This window comes from Martes martes (genome assembly GCF_963455335.1).
Source record: "Martes martes genome assembly, chromosome: 3".
Classification (NCBI taxonomy): Eukaryota; Metazoa; Chordata; class Mammalia; order Carnivora; family Mustelidae; genus Martes; species Martes martes.
In genome coordinates, this window is record NC_137890.1 from 2,331,550 (window position 1) to 2,353,769 (window position 22,220).

Sequence of the window (22,220 nt, forward strand, 5' to 3'; positions counted from 1 at the left end):
TCGAGAGAAACCAAATTTGCCTTTTAATAGTTACCAGGATTTAGACGTAATTGCCCAGAAGAAAACACAGTGACGCTTCTCAACGACGTGAAAGAGGAGCGGCACACGTGTTTTAAGAAATCTGGTTGTAAAGCAGAATCGGTCTGGGGCGAGGGGACTGAATCCCAGAGCATCATTCAAGAGGGACAGAAAGGATCCACACGGGTCCCGTCCTTGCAGAAAGCATGGAGAAACCTACGGAAGTCCTCGCGTGTGCAGGACCCAAGCCCCGTGGGGAGAGCCGCAGAGAAAACCGAGCGCCCAGAGCACCATCCAGGAGCCAGCCAGAGGCTCACGAGGCAGCTCGCGGAGCACACGTCTTTCATGGATTCTGCTCCTGAGGACACATCCACTTCCGACGACCATGTTCAGTCCCCCCACCTGGGGCCTCCCGGGTGCCCTCCGAGTGTCCAGCTTCGTCCTGCCTCCCCAAGAGAGCACACGGCCAGGCCACATCCCGTGGCTCCCCCAGGGACTGCCTCCCGCCAGCAGACCCGAGAGCGCACACACGGAGGAGCGGGCAGAGCCCTGCCCGCGTGCTCGGGGCGCAGGGTCCTGTGTCCTCCAGAAACCGGTCACTGGTTATTATGAAACATTTCCATTAAGCACGGTCCATACAGACGACTTCTGCCCAGACGATTCCAACCTGATCAGTGTCTGAGCAGCACACGTGAGCATGACCACCAGGGCCATGGTGCTTGGGGACCGCCACCTCAACAGCACTCTCACGGGTACTGAACAGGATCGACGGGACCCGTGAGGGCACCCACCGCGGGGATGTCGTCGCGCGGACGCACGGGAGCATGTGGGTAGGGCGGGCCCGTGCTCCTGGAGCAGACGCGCAGAGCTCAGCGGCTCTTGTCTCCTGCTGAACAGCTCGGAGGAGTTCAGGAATGCTTGGTCTAGTGTCACCTCTCCAGCTGCGCAAGTAGCCAAAAATCCACCCCTGGACCACGAGGTCTGCCACCCGAGGGCTGGGACACAGGACGTGGCTTCCTGTGACAAACAGCCTCCCCATCCGTGGGCCACTCGCTTCCTGGTGCCTTGACTTAGGTTTCAAAGAGGCTGCGGAACGCAGGCCCGACCTCCGCGATCATGTCGGTGGTGGTGGTGGCGCGGCCGTGCTTCTGGAAGGCCTGATGGCTGCACTGCCTCGTGAGCGAGCACGCGCCCATGGCAGCCAGGAGGAGAGGGCTGGACCTGGAGGGGGACGACCGTCAGCACGCGCTGCACACTCCAGCTTCCCCCCCATTTCCTGGGACCCCAAACAGCCAATTTCAAGTCTGCTGTGCCTGGGAGGCAGAAGGCAGCCTCGCGACCGGGACGCGGATATTCCCAATCAGTATCCACGCGGCTGGAGAACAGGACAGCACTGTTACCCCCGAGGAAAACCAGACCCACACTGGTTGCGGTTCCCCGTGATCTTCAGTGCCAGGAGGACTTGGACTATCTGAGCATGTGGGTTCTGGCCACCATCACCAGATGCCCCTGGAGTTGTTTCCACGTGGACACACCCAGGCAGGTGCTCCCTGCCTCCCGGTGTGCCACCACCCCACTGCCTCGCATGGCTTCACAGCTGGGGGGGGGGACACCCTGCCCCAGCACTCGTGGCCACCTCTGCCCCATGATGGGTGTGGAGGACTGGGCCCTGCCTGCGCTCACAGCTCTGACCACAGATGGGGGCCAAGCCTTGATCCCCGAGTTCTTTCTCTTAGATGAAACTCCATCTTTCGGGACAGTGGTCAAAGCCAGCTCAACCCTGCCCTGCAGATTTCTCCTCCACTGTTTTGCTTTATAAAGGCTACACATCGCATTCCCAGAACAGGGTCTCAAGCTGACATGGACGCCCCAAGCCACTGGCACTGAGGCACAGGGCAGGGCCCTGACCTCACACGGAGCGAGAGCGGCCCAGGTGACCACCCTGGGATCAGCCCTGCCCCCGTATCGCTTCTACGGGACACTGACATTTCACGTGGCTCCGCATTAAATATACGGGCCACTTAAACAGTTCATGCAGTAAAACTCTCGAGAGGATAAGCGAAGGTGTCACATACCCGTTCGTCTTCTCGGGTCCAGCACGCAGCGCCCAGTGCACCAGGACACCCAGGGCGCCCGACAGCAGGTCTCCCTGGCCACCGCACCTGCGGCCGCTGCCCTCCTGCACGCACTCGAGCACTAGGGGAGGGGGACGAACACGGCCGTCAAGGGACGAGCTCTCCTGTGCCCGAGGCACCATCTCGACCCGAGCCAGCTCTTCCCGAATGTTCTCAACCAGACAGCCTGGTTTACAAGAGAGCAGACCCAGGCCGATCTAGAAGCACGTGAGCAGTCCGGGCGGTGAGCAGACTCGGCCCTGCTGGAGAGGATGGGGGAGAAACACGCGGCTACCCGGGGTGCTCAGCCCGCTAGGCCCCCTCAGGGACACGCGCCACCCTCAGAAGTGCACGGCACGCTAGCACCCCTGCGCGGACCACCCCCTTGGCCGCTCATCCATTTACACGGTGTAACCAACAGCCGCCTCAGAAGCCGGGTGGTCACATCCTCAGAAAGTGCCGGGGTCTAGGGCGTCTTCCAGCAGCAGGAACCCCAGAGGTTTCCGGGTCCCTCAGGGAGCACTCCCTCGGCGTGTCCCGCTCAGTAGCCCTAAATTCCGTGCTGTTCCAACAACGGGTGCGCTCCCTGCCTCCCGGTCAGACCACGGGAGGGGAGGACCTGTGTGCGGGGCGCAAGGGGGGCTCCACACCTCACTGTCCCTGGCGGTGCATCTCAGACAGCCACCAGCTCCCCCCCCCCGCTTGCACTGGCCGCCGGCAGGCCCGAGGCAGAGAGCGAGGGGCAGGCTGCCGCATCCAGCACCCGGCACCCCCGCCCCCCGGGCACCAGCTCCCCGCGTTCCCCCACCACCCAGCCCTCCTTACGACAGGAGGGAAAGCAGTGAAACATCCAGGTGCTGCCTCTAACACTGCAGGTGAGCGGGCCGGGCCCCCGGGGCGCCACCTGCTGGCGGGGCCACAGCCCCACTGCTCGACTTCCCACGGGTTCCCCCAGAACCAGCCGCTGCTCCCGGCGTCAACAGGGATCAACACACAGCGTGTCCCTGCCCTTCGCCAGACAGTGTGAAGTAAAACCAACCTTACCGGGAGCCCGTGTGTGGAACACAGGTGACATCAAGGACGGCATGTGCCGTGACTGGTTTTCCAGGGGCTGTCACCCAGCACCACCACACTGAGTGACACACATGAAGCCACAGCTACCCACCCTGTTCACCGTCGGAGATCACGTCCCGCTCCCCTTTCTGGACCACGGTCACGTTCCCCAAGGCCCGGCTGAGTCTTCGTACAGCTTCGCGATGATCGCTGCCATCCCCAGGGTCTCTCAGCTACAAGGTGGGACAGCACAGACCAGGCCGTTGTCGGACACGTGAAAGGAGCCCACCGTCACGGGTACGTCCTGCCCGTCCACCCTCATCCTTAGGACCCCCCCACGCTACACACACACCCCCTCCTCCCGGAGCTCCGGCCCCACACACGGAGGGGGACGACCCGTCCACTAAGGGGAAGGAGGCCCGGGATAACCGGCCAGCACGTCCCGGGCAGACGCACAAACACCGCTCAGGGGCCCTCCCCCTGCCGCGGCTGGAGCCTCCCAGGTCTGCAGAGGGGACAACTGTGAATAACCAGGCACTAGCATCTGCGGGACGCTTACTGCGTGAGAACTCCGGGGTTTACCTCTGTCATCTGGTTTCATCCTCACACTCTATGCAACAATGCTCTCAGCAGCCCCGTTTCACGGGCGAGGCAACACGGGACAGAGACCGAGTGCGCTGCCTAGAGCCCCCACCCCGCCTCTCAGCCCGTCACAGACGTCCTAGTGAGAAGACGCCCCATCGTTCCACACACCACCAAGAGAGAAGGGCACTGTCAGCATGTGGGGACACGCCCCGACTTGCTGGCCATCCCCAAGTCTGTCCCGCAGGGGCAGGTGGGGCAGAAGCACCGAGCCGTCCCGCACCCGCCTCAGGACCGGCAGGGCCTGTGCCCCATCTTTTGGGTGGTGAGCACTCACCACAGCGTCAGAGAGTCTGCCGAATTCCACGTGGTTGGGAGTGAGAACGGCCTTCCGGTAGCCCTGGATGAGGGCCGGGTGCCGAGCGATCAGCCACAGCCCATCCTGCAGACAAGGACAGGGACGTAGGGCACAGCCTCAGGGGCCCGGCTGGGAGGAGGGGCAGGAGAGGAGAGTCACACTCACTGCATCGATGACGACGGGGATGTCCCTGGCCTTGGATGCTTCCAAGATGCCCTGCAAGGAAAGAACGAGATGCTGAGCAACATCGACCAAGACGACCAAGCAAGCAGTTCGCTGATGAACCCAACACGAGGTCACCCGCAAACACACAGAAAACAGAAGTGCAGACAGTACGCAGAAGACCCCAGAGGAGCAGAGAGCAGCCCCTAGAAGGCAGGGGCCCTGGGAACTCTGGGAACAGGGGTCTGTGGGAAGCCCAATCCGCAGCGCTGGGCCAGGCGAGCCCATGGAGGCAGACCCCAAGCTAGAGGCTCCAAGTTCCCACTGGCCCTCCTCCGCAGGGCTCCCAGAAGAAAAACCCAAGGTCTTCAGAATTCTTCCAAATCATGAGTTTCTATGCATTGTTTCAAACACTGTGTTTTAAAATAAGTGACCATGATAATAAAAGTGAATCACCTCTCCAAAAAAGTTACACTAAAAATCTCAGAGGTTAAAAAAATAATAATAAAATAAAATCTCAGAGGTTTTTGACCGCATTATGTATCTATCTGCGATCACCATATATACGGTCGCTTACTATGAACCAGTATTTTGCAACGAGATGACACATCACAACAGCACGTAACCACCATCTGCCCTGAAACACACACTCGAGAGGAAAAAACATGGAGAGGAACGAAGCAAGAGCCCCCTCCAGGATGCCTTGTGTCCTTACTGGAGGAGGAGACCAACACACGGACATGGCGACAACCAGGTGAGGACACAGCGGGCAGGCAGCCGGCCGTCTACCAGCCAAGGACGGAGCCCTCAGAAAAAAACCAAACCTGCTGACACTTCGCTCGGGGACGCCCTCCAGGACTGGGAGGACAACGAGGTCTGCTATTTAAGCCCCTGCCTGCGGTGTTCTGCTGTGGCCGCCGTGGCTGGCGGAGCCTCCGTCACTTCCACCACCAACGGCACGAACTCCCTAGCAAGCGCCTTCTGACCCCCGAGGGGAACAGCAGAGGAACCAGCAAGTAAATCCCGGACAAGGGACGGCCGCTCTGACGGCCCCGAGTCCTCATCTCCGAGAAGTGCTGACTCTCTGTGAGACAGCTTCAACTCGGGCTCCGAGGGAAAGGAGTCTGCAGATAGCGGCCGAGCGTCTGGGACATCACTAGGACGTCACCAGGACACAGCTCCGGGCCCTGGGGAAGCCGCTGGGACTGAAAGACATGGGCTCAGAGACCAAAAGACTCAGAGTTGAGCGAACTCGAGTAAAGTCTCTTCACTTCTCTGAAACTCTGCTTGCCGGTCTATAAAATGAGGATCATGGCCCAAATAATACTTTTTTTTTTTTTAAAGATTTTATTTTATTTTTCAGAGAAAAAGAGAGTGAGAGAGCGCGTGCACAAGCAGGCAGAGGGAGAAGCAGGCTCCCAGGAGACGTGGCTTAAACCCAGAACCCTGGGATCATGACCTGAGCCGAAGGCAGAGGCCTAATCCACTCGCATCCCTCAAATAATCCTCTGAAATTGTATGAGGATGAGAAATACCAACTCGAGATTTACCCAGTTCCTGGCAAGGGAGCTGGCCGTGCATAACCGGCAGCTACAGGGAGGCCACCGACGGCCCCGCCACCGCTCCACCCGCCACCTAGTGAGCAACCTCCCCTATGGGGTGGACAGCAAAGGAAGGAAGGAGCCACACACCCACACATGAGACGAGGCTGGGTGGCCCAACCAGGAGAGCTCCGCGTGGGACATGGCGCCCGGGGGGCAGCCCTTCAGTGTGGCACGGAGCTGCGGCAGCCCACACCACGGCCATGCGGCTTCTAGACACTGGTCTTCAAGGACAGACGGCCCAATGTGTGGGAGTGTCTGAGACATCACTAACAGATTAAGGAAAAGCTACAAACCACCCAAGTGAACCAGTCAGATATGGTGTATTTAACTATAACTGTAGCTTATATTAAAAGTAACAAGGAACACGTCCACATTCTATCAGGGAAAAGCCTCCAGGACATACCGTTAAGTAAGAGCAAGCTACCAAGGAGCACAAACAGCACGAGGGGAGCTCGTCCAGCCCACGTCCTGGGTCCGGAAACTCCAGCTCAAACCATCATGCCACGCATTAGACTGGGCACCGCTCGGCAGCGGCCCATGCCCCAGCCCACTACACGAGCACGTTCCCCGCTGCCTCTGCTGAGCCCGAAACGCCTGTGGAAATACACAGGACACGCAGCGGCCGAAACGCTCTTGAAATTGAACAAGGCTGGCGGGATCCCACAGCCGCCACCATGAGGACTGCGTGTCACAGCACAAGGACAGCCGTACAAATCCGTGAACAGACGAGAGCCCCGAAGGAAACCCTGCGTTTCCGTCCAGACCTTCAACAGGGAGGCCCGGATGTGAGCAGAGTGGTGCGGGAACGGATTATCCACTCCTTTCACCAGGCACAAAAATTTACCCAAAATGGACCACAGACCTACATGTAAAAGCTAAAACAATAAAGCTCTTTGAAGAAAATACAGGACTTGAGCAGAATTAAAAACTCGTGCTTTAAAAAAAAAGTGTGGCAAGCAGGAGTTCCTCCAAGCGTGACGCAGGGTTCTCACAGAAGTCCGTGCACAAAGCTTGGGAAGGCGCTACTCGCAAGAGCCCAGAACAGAAGCCACCCCATCGGCCGGCACGCGACGGAGAACCGGAGTGCGGTCCATCCACACAAGGTACCCAACCGCAGGGAGAGCAGCGGAGCGCCGACCCGCACCGCGATGCTGCTGAGTGAACGCAGCTGGTCCCAAGCGCCGTGTCCCGTAAGACCCCGCTGCCCTGGAGGGTCCGGAATCAGTGGAGGAGAGGCTGCCAGGCGCTGGGGAACTTGAGAGGAAAAGACAGCAGTTGCTAATAGATGTGGGATTTCTTTTGGGATGGTGAGAATGTTCTAGAACTGGTCATGGGAGTGGCTGCACAACTGTGAATGTACTTAAAACCACTAAACTGGACACTTAAAATGCATCGACTTAACTAAACCTGAAGCTAAGAACTCGGCCACCTCAGGCCTAATTTAATTTCTCTAGATTCAATTTCCTCATCAGAAAAAGGAGGATAATGGGGCGCCTGGGTGGCTCAGTCAGTTAAGCATCTGTCTTTGGCTCAGATTATGATCTTGGGGTCCTGGGATCGAGCCCCGCATCTGACTCCCTGCTCCGCGAGGAGCCTGCTTCTCTATTCCCCACTCCCCTGCGCTTATTCTGTCAAATAAATAAAATCTCTTAAAAAAAAAAAAAGGAGAATAAAGAGAGAAATCTACCTAATAGGGCTGTTTTCAGGATTGCACCAGATAATGACTCTGTTCCGGAAACACCTAGGAAGTGTCTGCTATGGAGGAGGCAGGGAGCGGGAAGCAGATGGCATCCGGGCTCCCTCCTCTGTGAAATGGGGGGACCCCAGCACCGACGTGCGGGCTTGTGTGGGAACGGAGTGCAGCGACGGGACGCGCACGGCAAGCGCACCCGGCGGGAGCGTACAAGTCACAGCCTGTCCCTGATAGAACACGAGGAGGAAGCCTACAGGCAGGGAAGTGCACGGCCCGTCTCGGGTCCCCTAGCCCGCGCCGGGTGTGGCCCTTGCACAGGTATTTGTGCCAAAGAAGCAAAATGCTTATGAGGAAAAACCTAAGCACATCTTCTAAGCACACCTCGTAAAACCTAAGCACATTTTCCCACCCATTTAAACTGCGGTTTCAAAAATGAGTTCTACATGTCCCATGCCAGATCGTAACTTCTCCCTGCAAGGGAAATCCTCCTCCTAGGGACCAAGTGGCCAACCCCGGGGCGCCCAGGGTCATGTGGGTGAGGCGTCAACGCCCGGCAGCTCGTCAGAGGGGACCGACGCGCCCGGGGGTCAGGAGGGCCAGCACAGACTCGGGGCCTGCCGCTCACCGTGCAACAGCAGGGGCCTCTCCCTTTGCCGTTTCGTTCCGGAGACACCCGGACAAGTGGCTTCCTGACGCAAATGGCAGTCAGACCACACGGAGTCCGCTCGAGCTGCCGTGACACATGCCACAGGCTGGGTGGCTTGGAAACAACAAGAACGCACTGCTCGCAGTTCTGGAAGCTACAAGTCCAAGATTATGGGTGCCGCGGAGGATTCCCTACGGGTCACAGACCAGTCGTCGGGTCCTCACCTGGTGGGAGGGGGAAGGAGCTCTGGGGCCCCCGCTACAAGGGCCTGAGTCCCATCCAGGACTTCTCCGCCCTCACGACCCAATCACCCCCCAGAAGCCTCATGTCCTGACACCTCACCTTGGGGGTCAGGATCCCAACACATGAACGTGCGGGGACACACGCACTCAGGCCGCAGCGCAGTCACCGACAGCCAGGTGATCGGCTCTGGCAGGCAGCAGCCGCCCGAACTTCAAGGACGTCAAACCCGTCTACGCCAACTGCACGCGATGTCTCCCAAGTACGTGAGTGAGAGCCATCGGCATGACTTGAGAAGCAAGGACAATGAGCACGAGAGGAGGAGGACAAAGAGGCCAGACAGTGTCATGAGCGCCACTCTGTCGTGACTAAGCGAGGCCAGAAGTTAATGGCCAAGTCACGAACGGTTACAAAGCCCATCATCCCAAGGGTCATCCCCAGCCCGGCAGGAGCCCTCCCCCGCCTCTCTTCCCAGAAACAGACCACCTCGGGGAGAGACTGTCGCAGTGCACCTCCCAGCCACCCTGTGCAGAGCGCCACCATCTCCGCACACGAGTGCACAGCAGACCCGCAGCCTCCACACAGGCTGCCCTACTCAGGTGTCTCCCCTCCCACGGACCAAAGGCTCTTGTGCTCCTCAGCTAGGATCCACTCCTACTTTCCAGCAAGTGGTCGAGATCCACGATGCTGCCTGGCTTGTGCCGTGTGCCGTGCCGGCTCCGGACCAGGAGCGCTCAGAGGCGTGGTGTTGGTGGCGTGTCACCGAGAGCCACGCTTGACTGGATGGGACTGGCTCTCAGACTATTCGTCCCAAATGAACTCCTGGTTCCCTCGCACCCCTGTTCTCTCAGCTCTCTGTCAAGGCTGAGCGGCTGTCCCTCCACCCCCCGGCGCCCGTCACCGCGCTTCTCATTCCAGAGCGGAGACCCCCGCGCACCAGGCAGTCCCGGACACGCCCCCGCGGCAGTAGCACAAGCTAACGCCCTGAGAGCAGGAGACTCATTCCGTCTGGCTCTCTGGTTTTAGGCTCATTCCTCTCCGCCTAGTGTGTCCTCTCCCCCAAACCATCTTAATTATTCCATCAAGAGGAACCAGAACGCTAAACATCACAAACTCCAAGAAAATGCTTCTTTTCGGACACCACGAGCCGAGTCTACAAGAAGAGACACGTTCAATAATTTTCTACACTGGTGGCGCCTGGGTGGCTCAGTCAGTTAAGCGTCTGCCTTCACCTCGGGTCATGATCTCAGGGTCCTGGGATCAAGCCCCACATCAGGCTCCCTGCTCGGCGGGGAGCCTGCTTCTCTCTCTCCCTTGGCCTGCTGCTCCCCCTGCTTGACCTCTCTCTCTCTCTGCCAAATAAATAAATGAAATCTTAAAAATAATAATAATAATAATAATTTTCTAACACTTACCTTAACATTTTCAAGAAGCGTATCATCCCGACCCAGGCCGGGCCCCACGACCAGGGCGTGCAGCCGGGGCAGCCACTCCTCCACGTCGTGAACGGCGCTGGGGCTGTCACTGCGGTGAGAGAAGGAGGCCAGAGCGGTTTAGTATGACTTGCACTCACTGGCCTACCTTACTAGGGAGACTGCACGTTTTTCTGCATTTCCCTGGTTCCCTCTCCTGTTGCAAGACCAGGCCAGGACCCCAGTCTGCATCCAGCCCCCCACACGTCCCCATCATCTCTGTAGAGGAGCTCATCCTTTCATACCCCGATGCAGGAATCCAGCTTTCAGCATCTAAATGAAGCCACACCGAGACATTCTGGCTACTTTCAAAACTGTCTTTGCCTTCCAGAATGAACCGGTTTGTTTCCATCACACAGCCATACTTTATGCACTCCCAGGGGCACCGGGGGACCCTGTCAGTTAGAACAGGACCTGACAGCTGTACGGGACCGTGTCGCTTCGCCACACCACCTGCCCCCCCACTCACCTCGCTCCTCAGACTGTTAGAACTCACCTTGTAAGGCTCTGCCCCCAGCAACCCCACCGCGGGATCCAAGCACCCGCGCTCAGCCTCCATGTCAGACCACAGGGACACGGGCCCTTCCAGAAGAGTGCCACGAGTTCTCCAGAACAGCCCTCCTCCCCGCTCCTGCCCCTGCTCGGCTCCCAGCTGTGGGGCGCTGGGCTGCCCCCGCTGACACGCTCTCCTGCGCGGCCCCCACTCTCGTCCCGCATCTCACAGCCACACTGCTTAGATGTGCAGCAGGCAGCTGAAAACACATCCAAAGCCGGCTCCGACGGCCACCGCGCCAAACCCGCTCCCCCAGACGCCCCCCTTGTCGAGCCACAACTAGCTCGGACCAAACCTAGAGTGGCCTCCGTGACTCTTGTCTTTTCCTTCTGCCCAATATCTCACCTGTCAGCAGATCCTGGGCTGCACTTTCAAACGGGACCCCTTCTCCTACCCCATCACTTACTCTCACCAGGACGCTCACAACTCCCTCCTCCAGCAACCGCTGTGTTCACCCTGGGCCCCAAAAGCACGTTCTCAACAGCATCCACATAAGGCTTTTCAAATGCACACTGGATCCTGTTCCCCCACCAATGCAAGGCTCTAGCAGCCCCCTCCCCCCTCCTCCTCACTTACGTGAAAGCCAAAACCCAGAGGGTGACCCCCATGACCTGCACAGCTTGGCCTTGAACCTCTCCAGTCGCCCGCCCCCTCCTGAGTCCCTTGGCTTGAGCTGAGACGCCAGTCCCGCCCCACGTCTGCAGGTCCCTACCTGAGTGACACACTCCGGGCCCACCGTCACCACGGGAAGAAACACACACGGACCACAAGCGTGCACATGTGACACGTGGCACACATGCTGCCGCACAGCCGGCCTTTCCTCTCCCCTGCCCGCCCCTCCACGTGGTCCTCACCACCCTCTAACACCCTGTTCTCGTGCGTGTCCATCTCCGGAGCTGTGCCGCCCGATACGGCAGCCACCAGCCACATGTGGCTGTTCAAGTTTAACTCAGTTCACGGAAAAACAGCTGCTGAGTCCCACCGGCCACATCTCAGGTGCTCAGCAGCCACAGATCTGGACAGCACCAAGAACATTTTCACCACTGCAGAAAGCTCTAGAGCACAGGGCTGCCCCAGAAAGGGGGCTGCATGGGGAGAAGATGTTTTGTCTGCTTGGTTCAATGCTGTCCCCAGGGCAGCAGAAGCGTCTGCTGAACAAGGGAAAGCCCAGTGCCTGCCCGACAGGCCCCTCATGACTGCTGTGGGCGGCACGGCTACAGGCAAGGCCCAGACCTCTCCTAGGAAGCTGCAGCCATTTCTGATGCGCCCCGGGGGCCCAGACCTCGTCGCACACCTTGTAAGCAAGGCTGCTGCTCTCCTGGCCACAGACCGTGGGCTCCTTACAGCCTTCTCCTCTCTTCTGACGGCACCCACCTACCACCCCCCAGTACGGCAGCCGCTCCACGGAGGCCCTTAGCACCCACGAGAAGGCCCCGTGGCCCAGGAGCACGGCTGCGAGTGAGCATCCCCGAGGGAGCACCCCCGAGGGAGCACCCCCGAGCGGCCGCACTCACAGAACCGGGTGAACGATCAGCTCCGGGCTGTATGACTTGATCACCGGCGCGGCCTCCCGGGTGCAGAACACGTGGGACAGATCTGCGCCCTGAGGAATGAGCACGAGAGGCCAAGTCAGAGCAGGGCGCACGCAACAGACGGGGAGGCGGCCTCCCCACGGCTGCCCAGGGCCCTTCCTCCATAGCCCGGCGGCTCAGACGAGGAAGGAAGCTAAGAAAAGGGCTGGAAGGCAAGCCGACTTGTGCTGCCACCCGACAGGCAGATCACCCCAGGCCGGCTCGGGCTGCATCACGCAAGGGCCCCCGGGAGCGCGTCTCACGGTAATTGTGCCAACTGGGCCACCAGGACTTGATCGAAGACCTGGAAAACCGCCAAGGCGCACAGACGCCAACTGCTTTCGTGAGGACTGAAGCAGCATTCTAGGATCATGGTGGTGAAGGACAGTTCTGGTAAAACTTCAGTCAAACAAATTCTATTCTAGGGCATCTCAGTTGGCTAAGCGGCCACCTTCAGCTCAGGTCAGGATCCCAGGGTCCTGGGATCGAGCCCCACATCAGACTCCCTGCTCAGCGGGGAGCCTGCCTCTCCCTCTGCCCCTCCCCTGCTCATACTCTTTCCCTAATAAATAAAATCTTAAAAAAAAAAAAATTCAGGGGGTGCCTGGGTGATTCAGATGGTTAAGCATCTGCCTTTGGCTCATGTCAGGATCCCAGGGTCCTGGGACCGGGCCCCACATCGGGCTCCTGCTCAGCGGGGAGCCTGCTTCCCCCTCTGCCTTCTGCTTCCCCCATTTGTGCTTTCTCTGTCTCTTTCAAATGAACAAAGAAAATCTTTTAAAAAAAAATTCCAGTTCTATTATCACTACACAAGGTCAGAATGGATGTAAAGGTGTTTCTCTTACCCGTGATTACCCTAGGATATTTAGATCTCTATCAGAAAACATTTCTCTAATCATATTTAAAGAATCCAACTCATGGGAGTCCTGGGTGGCTCGGTGGGTGAAGCATCTGCCCTCACTTCAGGTCATGATCCCAGGGTCCTGGATGGAGCCCTGCCTCGACTCCCTGCTCAGCAGGGAGCCTGCTTCTCCCTCTTGCCACCCCCCCCCCACCCCCGGCTCGTGGTCTCTCTTTCTCACACACTCGCTCCCTCAAATAAAGTCTTTAAATACAATAATAATAAGGAATCCAACGGCTGACTAGCCCGAGAAGCTGTAAACAGACCTACCACTTTGAGGGCTGAGATGGCAGCGAAGTAGGGCGCTCCAGTGTACCTGAAAAGGCAGAACGGACAGTCAGCATCCTCCGAGAAGGCTGCCAGCACACCCGGTTTATCGGGAGGTTATAAAAACGTGGATCACAGAGCCCAGGGCCCAGCACCTCATAGCATGGGAGCCCAGCGAGGCCTGAGATCCCGACCTGAGCGGAGATCACAAGTCCGCCACTCAACCGGCTAAGGCACCAGGCGGCTGTCACGAGAGACCTCCATGCCACGTCAGGACCGCCGGCGCGCCCAGCACTGTGCTCAGACTAGAGGCTTGAGGAGGCCGTGAGAGCTCGCTGACGGCGCCGAGAACAGCAGCACACAGCCAGGCCCCGAGATTCACACCCCTCCCTCCGGCTTCCATCCCACCATTCCCGAATGCCCCTATTTTTAACACGGCCTCAGGCAAGGCCGGGGGGGCGGGGGGAGCAATCAGCATGTCAGCAACATTTAAGATGTCTGCGCGCCCATTATCAATTCTGGGAATCGATACCTGGGAAATTACCAGATGCGCACAGAGTAGGAAAATGTACAGAGATGTCTACAGCCACGCTCCTTATTCGGGGAAAAGAACAAAGGTGACCCGATCGCCTACCAACAGGGATGGTAAGTAACTCGCGGCCCATCTTTACAAGGAACACCACTCACCAAGAATCGGTCTCTAGAAGCAACAGGGAATGACTGATGCCAGGACAGCACATGAAATGAAAAGAAGGTCACACCACCAAAGAGCAAGCAGAGAGAATGCAGAGCCCTGACACCTGTTTTCTGTTTCGGAAAACAAGTACCTGATGTAAGCTGTGAGTGCGAAAGCATCCACTTCGAGCACCGCCGCCTCAAACGCTCCACCAGCCCAGGACGAGGCAGAGAGCCAGGCCACCCCCGACTACCAAGGCTAGTTTGCTTCAAAGATCTCGGCTGATTTCATAACTGACCATTCGGGCCATTCGTATTCTCTCTTCCAGTGATTTTAATCCCCACGTTCATGCTATACATTCCCCACTAAAGAGTGAACCTTGACACCCTCGGCCCTCACCCGCCCACCTGCTCTGTCCACCCACAGCCTCGTTGTGTGGCCCCAGTGCTGTGTCACTTTCAGATCTTGTAGGTAACACATCTTTATTTTTCCAGAGTTTCCTGATAGTTGTTACTTCAGGGCATCCTGTGATCATAGCAAGAACCACGGGGGCAGCTCCAACTCCAGCACTGGACACTGACAGGCTGAGACCCGCACAGAAGTGACAACACGGTCCCAGTTTTGTAAAAAATAGCTACATACACAGAAGAGTCTGGAAGGCTAATAACATGCCCATGCTGTATTACTACGCGGGTACCATGAAGCCTTCATTTCCCACGTTTCTGCGGTGTTTGAATTTTTACAAGCAGATAATACCTTTATAACCAGAGTAAAGACGATCCTACTTTAAAGGTTAGTTCCTAAAGCTAATGGACACATCTTAAGTTACATAATTACCCCTAGCATGCTACACTACAGACTTATCTGAAAAGAAAAGCTCATGGCCAGTTCTTCCCATGTAAATGTCCCAAAATACAAGGCAGGAGAGGGAGGGGATGTGAGAAATAAGACCCCTAACCCCCTCAGCTCTCTCAAGGGCCCACGGGCCCAGCAGAGGCCGCACTGCTGGCCTCCATCCCAGAAGCTAGAAGAGGCGGCCTTTAACTGGGGACCTAAAGGAGAAAAGCACCTAAGAGCTAATGATCCAAGAGTCCAAGATGCAGCAGGAGAAAGAAACAGAGGAGAAACGAGAGCCAGTAATAGAGGAGCATTTCCCTCATCCAAAGGGACCACGTCTACAAACATAAAGGACTCGCCAAGTCTCAAATCAGATTAGTGAAAAGACGACACACCTGGACACATCCAGAGGAAACGGAAGACTTCCAAAGAGAATCTTACAAACATCCAAGCAAGAACAAGTTACTTACAAATTAAGGCAAACTTCTTTTTTGTGGTGCAAAATACAGGACAATGTGATCACACGCACAGTTTACCAAAAAGATCACGCTGCGACTCCCCAGCTCAGGCAAGGCACAACACAGCCCACCCACCACAGCAAGACACAGCCGGTGTGCAAGTACTCCACAGGGTCCCCTGTCAAAGAAAATGCCAGAAGAGGCCAGGGACTCCTACCCCACATGCAGACCGCTAGGCCAGGCAGGACACCGGCAACAGTGCACAAAGTTCCGTGCAGTACTAGGGGTTGCGCTAGGAATTCCCGAGCAGTTCTTTGTCAGCATTAACTCTCTCCCAAGTGGCATGTGTAATTCATCATGGTAGTTAGAAAAGACAACCCCTAGCTCAATGTGAAACCATATGAGAATTTCCAGATTAATAAAAGGAAAAACCTACCGAAAATAAGGGAAAAATGGACACACAACATAAAATGAAGAGAAAACGTAACAAGCCTTAGAAAGTGCCTCAGGTAGACTAAAGTGAACAAGCACACCGCCTTGTTAGAGCAGGTGCGGTCGGTCATACGGGGTCAGGAAACAAATCAAGCTACATGTTATTTATAACACACCTAACTACGTGATAAACCACTGAAAATACACAGCCAGGCGGAAACAGCCCATTGATACGAACAGGGAGTGAGCAGGGGTGAAATGGTAACCAAGGTCAGATTTAAGGCAAAGGTTTCATTTATAAACAAGGGCAGGTTATAAAATTTTACGTGCAAACAACACGGCAGCAAAATCAACAGAACTAGAAAGCAAGCCTTGAAGACAGGCTAGGATCTGTCAAACTACCTTAAGGACTTCCAAGAACATCTTCAAATTGACAAAGTAAACCAAACGCATGCTGGTCTTTTCCAGAGTACAAAGAAACGCGTGTTTGTGGTACGCAGCCTGGTCAATGAAGGAACGTGTAAGACAAGAAAACCCGGCCCCAGCCCCACCACCGGCGCAGGCTCCACACCGACGTGCCAGTGCCAGCGACAGCTCACGCGGGGCCCTCACTATTCTCTCCTACACAGTCACAAAGTTCATCCCTGGAAACAACTGGGGCTCAGAACATCAGACTACACCGACAAATGACTGCTGGGGTCCAGCCAGACGGTCAGACGGACAGCTGACTGATGCGCGGGCAGAAAGCCAGACAACAGAGACTGACTGTGTACACACGACCATCGTCCGAGTCACTTACTCCTGGCAGCCCCCGACGATGCCTATCCTTCCATCCTGGCCTTTGTGCTTCTGGGAAGTCAGAGGAGGTATGACATTTCTCACCAGCTGCAACGTATTTTCCATATCCTTTATCGAATGTGCTTTATGCAGCGAAAATGCTCTTTGTAAAACTGAAAAACACGAAAACAGAATCATTCAGAAAAATATCAGCATGCGTAGCAAAGAGACTGAGACAAGACAGCCTACTAACCAAAACACCCCAAAGTTGACTGAACACAAATGCTATAGATTTTTATCCAACAGTTTCATTATTTTATTTTTTTTAGTTGTTTTTTTTTTTTTAATTTGACAGAGATCACAAGCAGGCAGAGCGGCAGGCATAGAGAGAAAGGAGGAAGCAGGCTCCCCGCTGAGCAGAGAGCCCGATGTGGGGCTCGATCCCAGGACCCTGAGATCATGACCTGAGCCGAAGGCAGAGGCTTAACCCACTGAGCCACCCAGGAGCCGCCATTATTTTATTTCTGTAAGCAAATGATGCTTAGAAATTACAACACAGCACTAACACTAGCTGGACGTACCAAGTTTGTTTTTGAAACGTACCGGACATTTCCAAAGTCCAGCTAACCTCTCAGGAAGCGTTTTAATGCGTTACTACCTAAGAAACTACACATATCCCACGTCAATCTTCCACTAAGTTTACCCGGTCTCTTCTCTCAAGCTGGAAAAGCAAACCTCCCCTCCGCTGCCTTCTGCTGCCGTGGCCACACTCCCAACCTTCCAGTCGTGCTTCGGGCACTCCATTGGGCACTCACTAAACAACCCAGAAATGGCGCTCTAAAGAGAGAACACAGCTTACACTGGGTTCAGAGTAGCATCTTAAAATAGTAAGACGATTCTGAATTGTTTATAAACAGCTAGATCTTAATTGCCTTTCTAGAAAAACTCCCCTTGGTATCTAACCCAGCTCAGCTGTGAGAGAAATGCCACCTTCTGTAACATTTGCGTATTCGAGGTCTGAAATAATAAATTCCCTAGAATTAAAGGGTCTGTGCAGACCTACACGACACTCACAAAAGGAAGCCGGCATTCGCTTCCTTGCCGTTATCCCAGCGGCACAGCAAACCCAGGCAGTCCCGGCTCCAGTGAAGGCCGCAGGCGGCCCCGCCCCCGCCCCGTGAGGCACACCACTTTATGTTTACGGACACTCTTACAGTTTTGCTTTTTGTTCAGTAATTTTATTCAAGTAATTTTTTTAAAAGATTGTATTTATTTATTTGACAGACTGGTCACAAGTAGGCAGAGAGGCAGGCAGAGAGAGAGAGAGAGGAGGAAGCAGGCTCCCTCCTGAGCAGAGAGCCCGATGCGGGGCTCGATCCCAAGACCCTGGGATCATGACCTGAGCCAAAGGCAGAGGCTTAACCCACTGAACCACCCAGGCGCCCCTATTCAAGTAATTTTCTTTAATGAGTAGCTGTAATGGCCGCCTCAGCGGATGCGCCAGCTGCTGAGACCCCCACATGTGAGAATGTTAATTACTAGGAGTCCACCCCAACACTTTCCACCTCCCAAACCGACACAAGACTAAAACTCAAAACAGAATCCCTATTGGGGGGCGCCTGGGTGGCTCAGTGGGTTAAGCCTCTGCCTTCGGCTCAGGTCACAATCTCAGGGTCCTGGGATCGACCCCCATCGGGCTCTCTGCTCAGCGGGGAGCCTGCTTCCTCCTCTCTCTCGGCCTGCCTCTATGCCTACTTGTGATGTCTCTTTGTCAAATAAATAAATAAAATCTTAAAAAAAAAAAACAAACCAGAATCCCTGTAAACCTCTGGCCAAGAAAAGGCACAACTGGGCGCGCTCAGCGGTGGCGACAGCCGGCTGATCCCTCTGCTTCCAACGTCTGCTTGGCACGTCCACAGCCCTGCCCCAGAGGCAGCGAGCCACCAGAGCAGCCCAGCTCTCTCCTCCTCCCCCTAGTCCACTCCACCTCCTGGGTGCCTGCCCACACCCCCGCTCCCAGAGCGCCCACACCATGCACGCCCTGGGAGCCGCAGGAAGGGAACCAGAGCTGCGCCGTCGGATCCGGTGAGCCACGAGGACTGCTGAAGACCACCCCTACGGCCCTGCAAACGTGTGCGCTCCCAGCTTGAACCTGTCCTGTGTTAACAACACAACCGGTCACTATGAGAATGTCAGGATGGCCGCTCCTTCAAATTCCCCACATCATGAAATACGGTTGCTTTTGAAAGTACAGAAACTGGGATGCCTGGGGGCTCAGTTGTTGGCCGTCTGCCTTCGGCTCAGGTCATGATCTCAAGGTCCTGGGATCAAGCCCCGCATCAGGCTCTCTGCTCAGCAGGGGGCCTGCTTCTCCCTCTCCCACCCCCTCTACTTGTGTTCCCTCTCTCACTGTATCTCTGCCTGTCAAATAAATACATAAAATCTTTAAAAATAAAATAAAGTCTAGAAACTGTAAAAGTGGAATCCAAACGTAAACAATCAGGCAAGGGGCGTTCTGGGTTCCTCACAATGCTGTGGGTTTATCAGTTCCAGTACTTCTACTCCCCACTTTGTCATACAGGGTATCCCTACGACTGCTACCCTTTGCTGACACGGAATGTGACACAGCTCCCACCTCTGGCTTTAGGACAGGTGTTTCCCACCCTCCATCACCTCGGAGTCTGGCACACAGCAAGACAAAACACTCCATAAATGTGTGGTGAATTAAAAGCATCTTGGGGGGCTCCTGGGTGGCTCGGTGGGTTAAGCCTCTGCCTTCAGCTCAGGTCATGATCTCAGGGTCCTCGGATCGAGCCCCTCAGCGGGCTCTCTGCTCAGCGGGGAGCCTGCTTCCTCACCCCCCACCCCCGCCTCTCTGCCTGCTTGTGATCTCTCTCTGTCAAATAAATAAGTAAAATCTTTAAAAAAAATAAAGAAAAGCATCCTGGTTTATTGTCCTCATTAGTGCCCCGTGTATCCTGTTACAGATAAGGAAACCAGAGCCCACAGAGACAGGCCTGAAGACGCCTGGGGTAGGAATGGATAAGCCAAACCAGAAGACACCATTTTACCAAAATACCGTTCCACGGCAAATCGTTTTTCTTTAACCAAACAGTCACCAGATCAACCAAAAGACAAGACGACAAGGATCAAATCCTCGAAGAGTAAAATCCCTTAAGAAGCACAGCGTTGTCGGTGTCTAATCAGAAGCGTGCGGGTGCGAAGTAACCCCGAACCGCTCACCAGCCTGCCCCGCTCACCCCAGGAGAGTGCCTTCCGCTAGCAAGGGCCAGAGAAGGTCAACTCCACTTCCCTGCACCGCAGTTACTCAGTTCCAGCTGGCGTCCTGGCACGCACCCCAGGACTTGTCCACAGAAACATCACTGTTCTCCGGGGTGAAAGCGCCTTGACAAGAAGCAATCTGAAATTCATCCCATTTGGTAACTTAATCGTGTTCAGGGGATTCCGAGTCTGGAAGAACAGGTCAAACCCGTCTGATTTTGGTTTGTTTTATGGAAGTGGCGCAGGCAGCTTGGAGAGGTAAACGGATTTCTTCCGCCTGCGCTGTTTTCTAGAATTCCTGACCACCTACCCCTGTGGGAGGACAGCAATCTTCATGCCAACTGCGCTCTAACGTAGGGGGAACCAGCCAATCTGGAGGGCCCGAGAGCAAGCCCTACAGCATCCGAGATGCCCTAAAGCTAGGACGGGAAGTCAGTGCGCCAGAACGCGCCCGTCTTGGGTGAAAGTTCAGCAGATCAGCCTCACAGTAACACCTGGAACGAAGGCCAAGAGACCTGCCGCTAGTTGACCACAGGGTGAAAATTCCAGACGAAGGGCCGCCCGTAAAAGTTTCTGAACAATCTGAGCCCGGAGGCCCCTCTGCCGCCGTGAGGGAGGGGCAGAAGCTACGCGACCCCTTGAAGCCCCGCACGGCCCCTGGCCGGGAACTACAGTGACGCCGTGTGCCACTAAAAGAATGGAAACAGGCGTCTGTGACCGCCGCGCAGCGGAAAAAAGGCCAACCCCCCTCAGCTGTCCCCGCCCTGCACCCCCCCACACAGGCCCGCAGCAACACCGCATACCACAGCCTGCCGGAACGCCCCCGTTCCCGCTCGTCACCGGCCGGGCAACCGCGGCCGCGTACCTGCTTCTCGGCCCCGGCCTCCGCACGGAGCGGCGAGCGCTCGCCGCGGGCGGGAAGGGGCTGCCACCGCCCGCTCCCCCGCCGCCCGACGCGCACCGCTGTACTTCACGTGCACAGACCCCGGGCAGCCGGGGAGCAAAGCCCCTCACGAGGGCTGCGGGCGCTCCTGACGTGCCCCGATGCCTCCCCACAGCCCGTCGGTTGCACAGCCAAGGCCGCGGCGGGGTCCTCGGGGGTCGCCGGGGGCGCTCAGCCGTGCCCCCTGCCCCGCGGAACCCGCGCTGGCGGCCCCCCCTCCCGCGGGGACGGCTGCGCTGCGGGCCGCCCGCCAAACCGTCCTCGGTCCGGCCCCGCGGCCGCACAACTCCCCGCGGCCCCGGGCCCCGCGCGCGACCGGCCTTCCACGGCGCCTCCGTCCCGCCGAGCGCCCGCGGTCGGGTACCTGCGTCCGGCGACAGCTCGTAGAGCACGAGTGCGGCCGAGAGCAGCGCGACAGCGGCCGCGCCGACCAGCAGAGGCCCGGGCCCCGCGGGAAGGGCCATGCCCGCAAGGCCGGTATCGATCTTACCTCGGCCGCAGGCCCCGGCGGCGGCCCAGACGGGACCCACAGCCATCCCCGGACTTCCGGGCTCCCGGCCGCCCCCGCGCCGCCGCCGGAACCAGAGCTCGCGGCGGACTTCCGGCTCCCGACGGCCCACGCGCCGTCGCCGGAAGCCGACCCTCTATATCCGGCCTCGCCCCACCCACAGACGGCCTCCTCCAGTCATATACGGTCGATGATGATTGACAAGCTCAATGTCCAACCGAGGAGGGCCCCAGCTCCGGACCCCTGGAGTTCTGGCGGAAGGCAGGTTCCGGCATGGAGATGCGTCTTGGAGACTCGGTGTTTGGGGCCGAGGGCGTCTTAGAGCACGGGGCGGGAGGCTGCCCCGCTGACCAGCACGGTACCCTCGGGAAGCCGGCGGAGGCCTTGGAACCCCACGTGTGGCGGCCCGATTCCGCCATGGGCCGCCTCCGCCCCCGGACTCGCGAGCTGGACTGTCCCGCCGGCTGGCGCCCCTGCCCTCTGCCCCCGGGAGTCGGGCCGCCGCCCTCCCGGCAGCTCAGGTCGGAAACCGGGGGCCGCCCTCTCCTCCCGCCTGCCTCCTCCCGAGGGCCTGCCTTGCGGGGGCGACCCCGGGCTGAGCGCGGCCGGCCGGTGGCGGGCAGTGCGGCGCGGAGGAGTGTGTCTCACCGCCCTGGAGGCCGCAGGTCCCGGCTCGCGCTGCCGGTGGGGGCGGCCGTCCCGGGCGCTCCTCGCCTCGCGGCGGAGTCCCTGGCGTCCCGGCCTGGGTTCTCACGGGGCAGCCTGCCCGTGAGCCTGCCCCGGGGTGCTGGCACGTTCCTCCGAGGAGGACGCCAGGCCCGCGCGCGATACTTACCCTAGCTTGGTCGTCTGCGAAGACCCTGCCTTCGAGTGAGTTTACACTGACAGGTACCGGGGTCCGGACCTAAGCCTGTCTTGGGGGACACAACTCACCGAAGACGGCTGCGTGCGCCTCCCGGTTTCCCTGCAGCGACAGAAAGGCCGTGTCACTCCCCTGGAGGGCGTGTTGCATGGAGGTGAGGTTCGATGGGGTGAGGTCCCAAGCCGACCACCGAGAAGGGAGTCTTGAGACA

The 22,220-nt window shown here is 57.5% G+C and overlaps 1 protein-coding gene across 3 annotated transcripts; it reads right to left on the reverse strand.

The window, feature by feature from the left end:
* Window positions 1-21,302, reverse strand: NAXD (NAD(P)HX dehydratase). Of its 3 annotated transcripts, XM_080799121.1 has the most exons (11): window positions 21,130-21,222; window positions 17,118-17,251; window positions 16,437-16,587; window positions 13,238-13,283; window positions 12,010-12,098; window positions 9,886-9,994; window positions 4,291-4,341; window positions 4,105-4,209; window positions 3,298-3,418; window positions 2,094-2,214; window positions 1-1,239 (listed from the first exon to the last, which is right to left on the reverse strand). In XM_080799121.1, the coding sequence occupies exons 3-11, from the start codon at window positions 16,538-16,540 to the stop codon at window positions 1,089-1,091; spliced, it is 897 nt and encodes a 298-aa protein (XP_080655247.1). In that variant the 5' UTR covers window positions 16,541-16,587; window positions 17,118-17,251; window positions 21,130-21,222; the 3' UTR covers window positions 1-1,088. The 3 variants fall into 3 exon arrangements, with proteins under 3 accessions (XP_080655247.1, XP_080655246.1, XP_080655245.1); XM_080799120.1 differs by lacking the exon at window positions 17,118-17,251 and having other exon boundaries at window positions 21,130-21,302; XM_080799119.1 differs by lacking the exon at window positions 17,118-17,251 and having other exon boundaries at window positions 21,004-21,179.
* Window positions 21,303-22,220: the final 918 nt, after the last annotated feature.

What these genes read in the sequence shown, in the direction of transcription:
- NAXD (XM_080799119.1), bottom strand. Translation starts at nt 21,175, where the DNA reads ATGGCTGTGGGTCCCGTCTGGGCCGCCGCCGGGGCCTGCGGCCGAGGT. An exon ending in ATCGTCGGGGGCTGCCAGGA is followed by an intron (nt 13,284 to 16,436) that starts GTAAGTGACTCG and finishes CTGCCTTTTCAG; the next exon opens with GTACACTGGAGCGCCCTACT. An exon ending in TCCCCGTCGTCATCGATGCA is followed by an intron (nt 4,210 to 4,290) that starts GTGAGTGTGACT and finishes CCTTGTCTGCAG; the next exon opens with GATGGGCTGTGGCTGATCGC.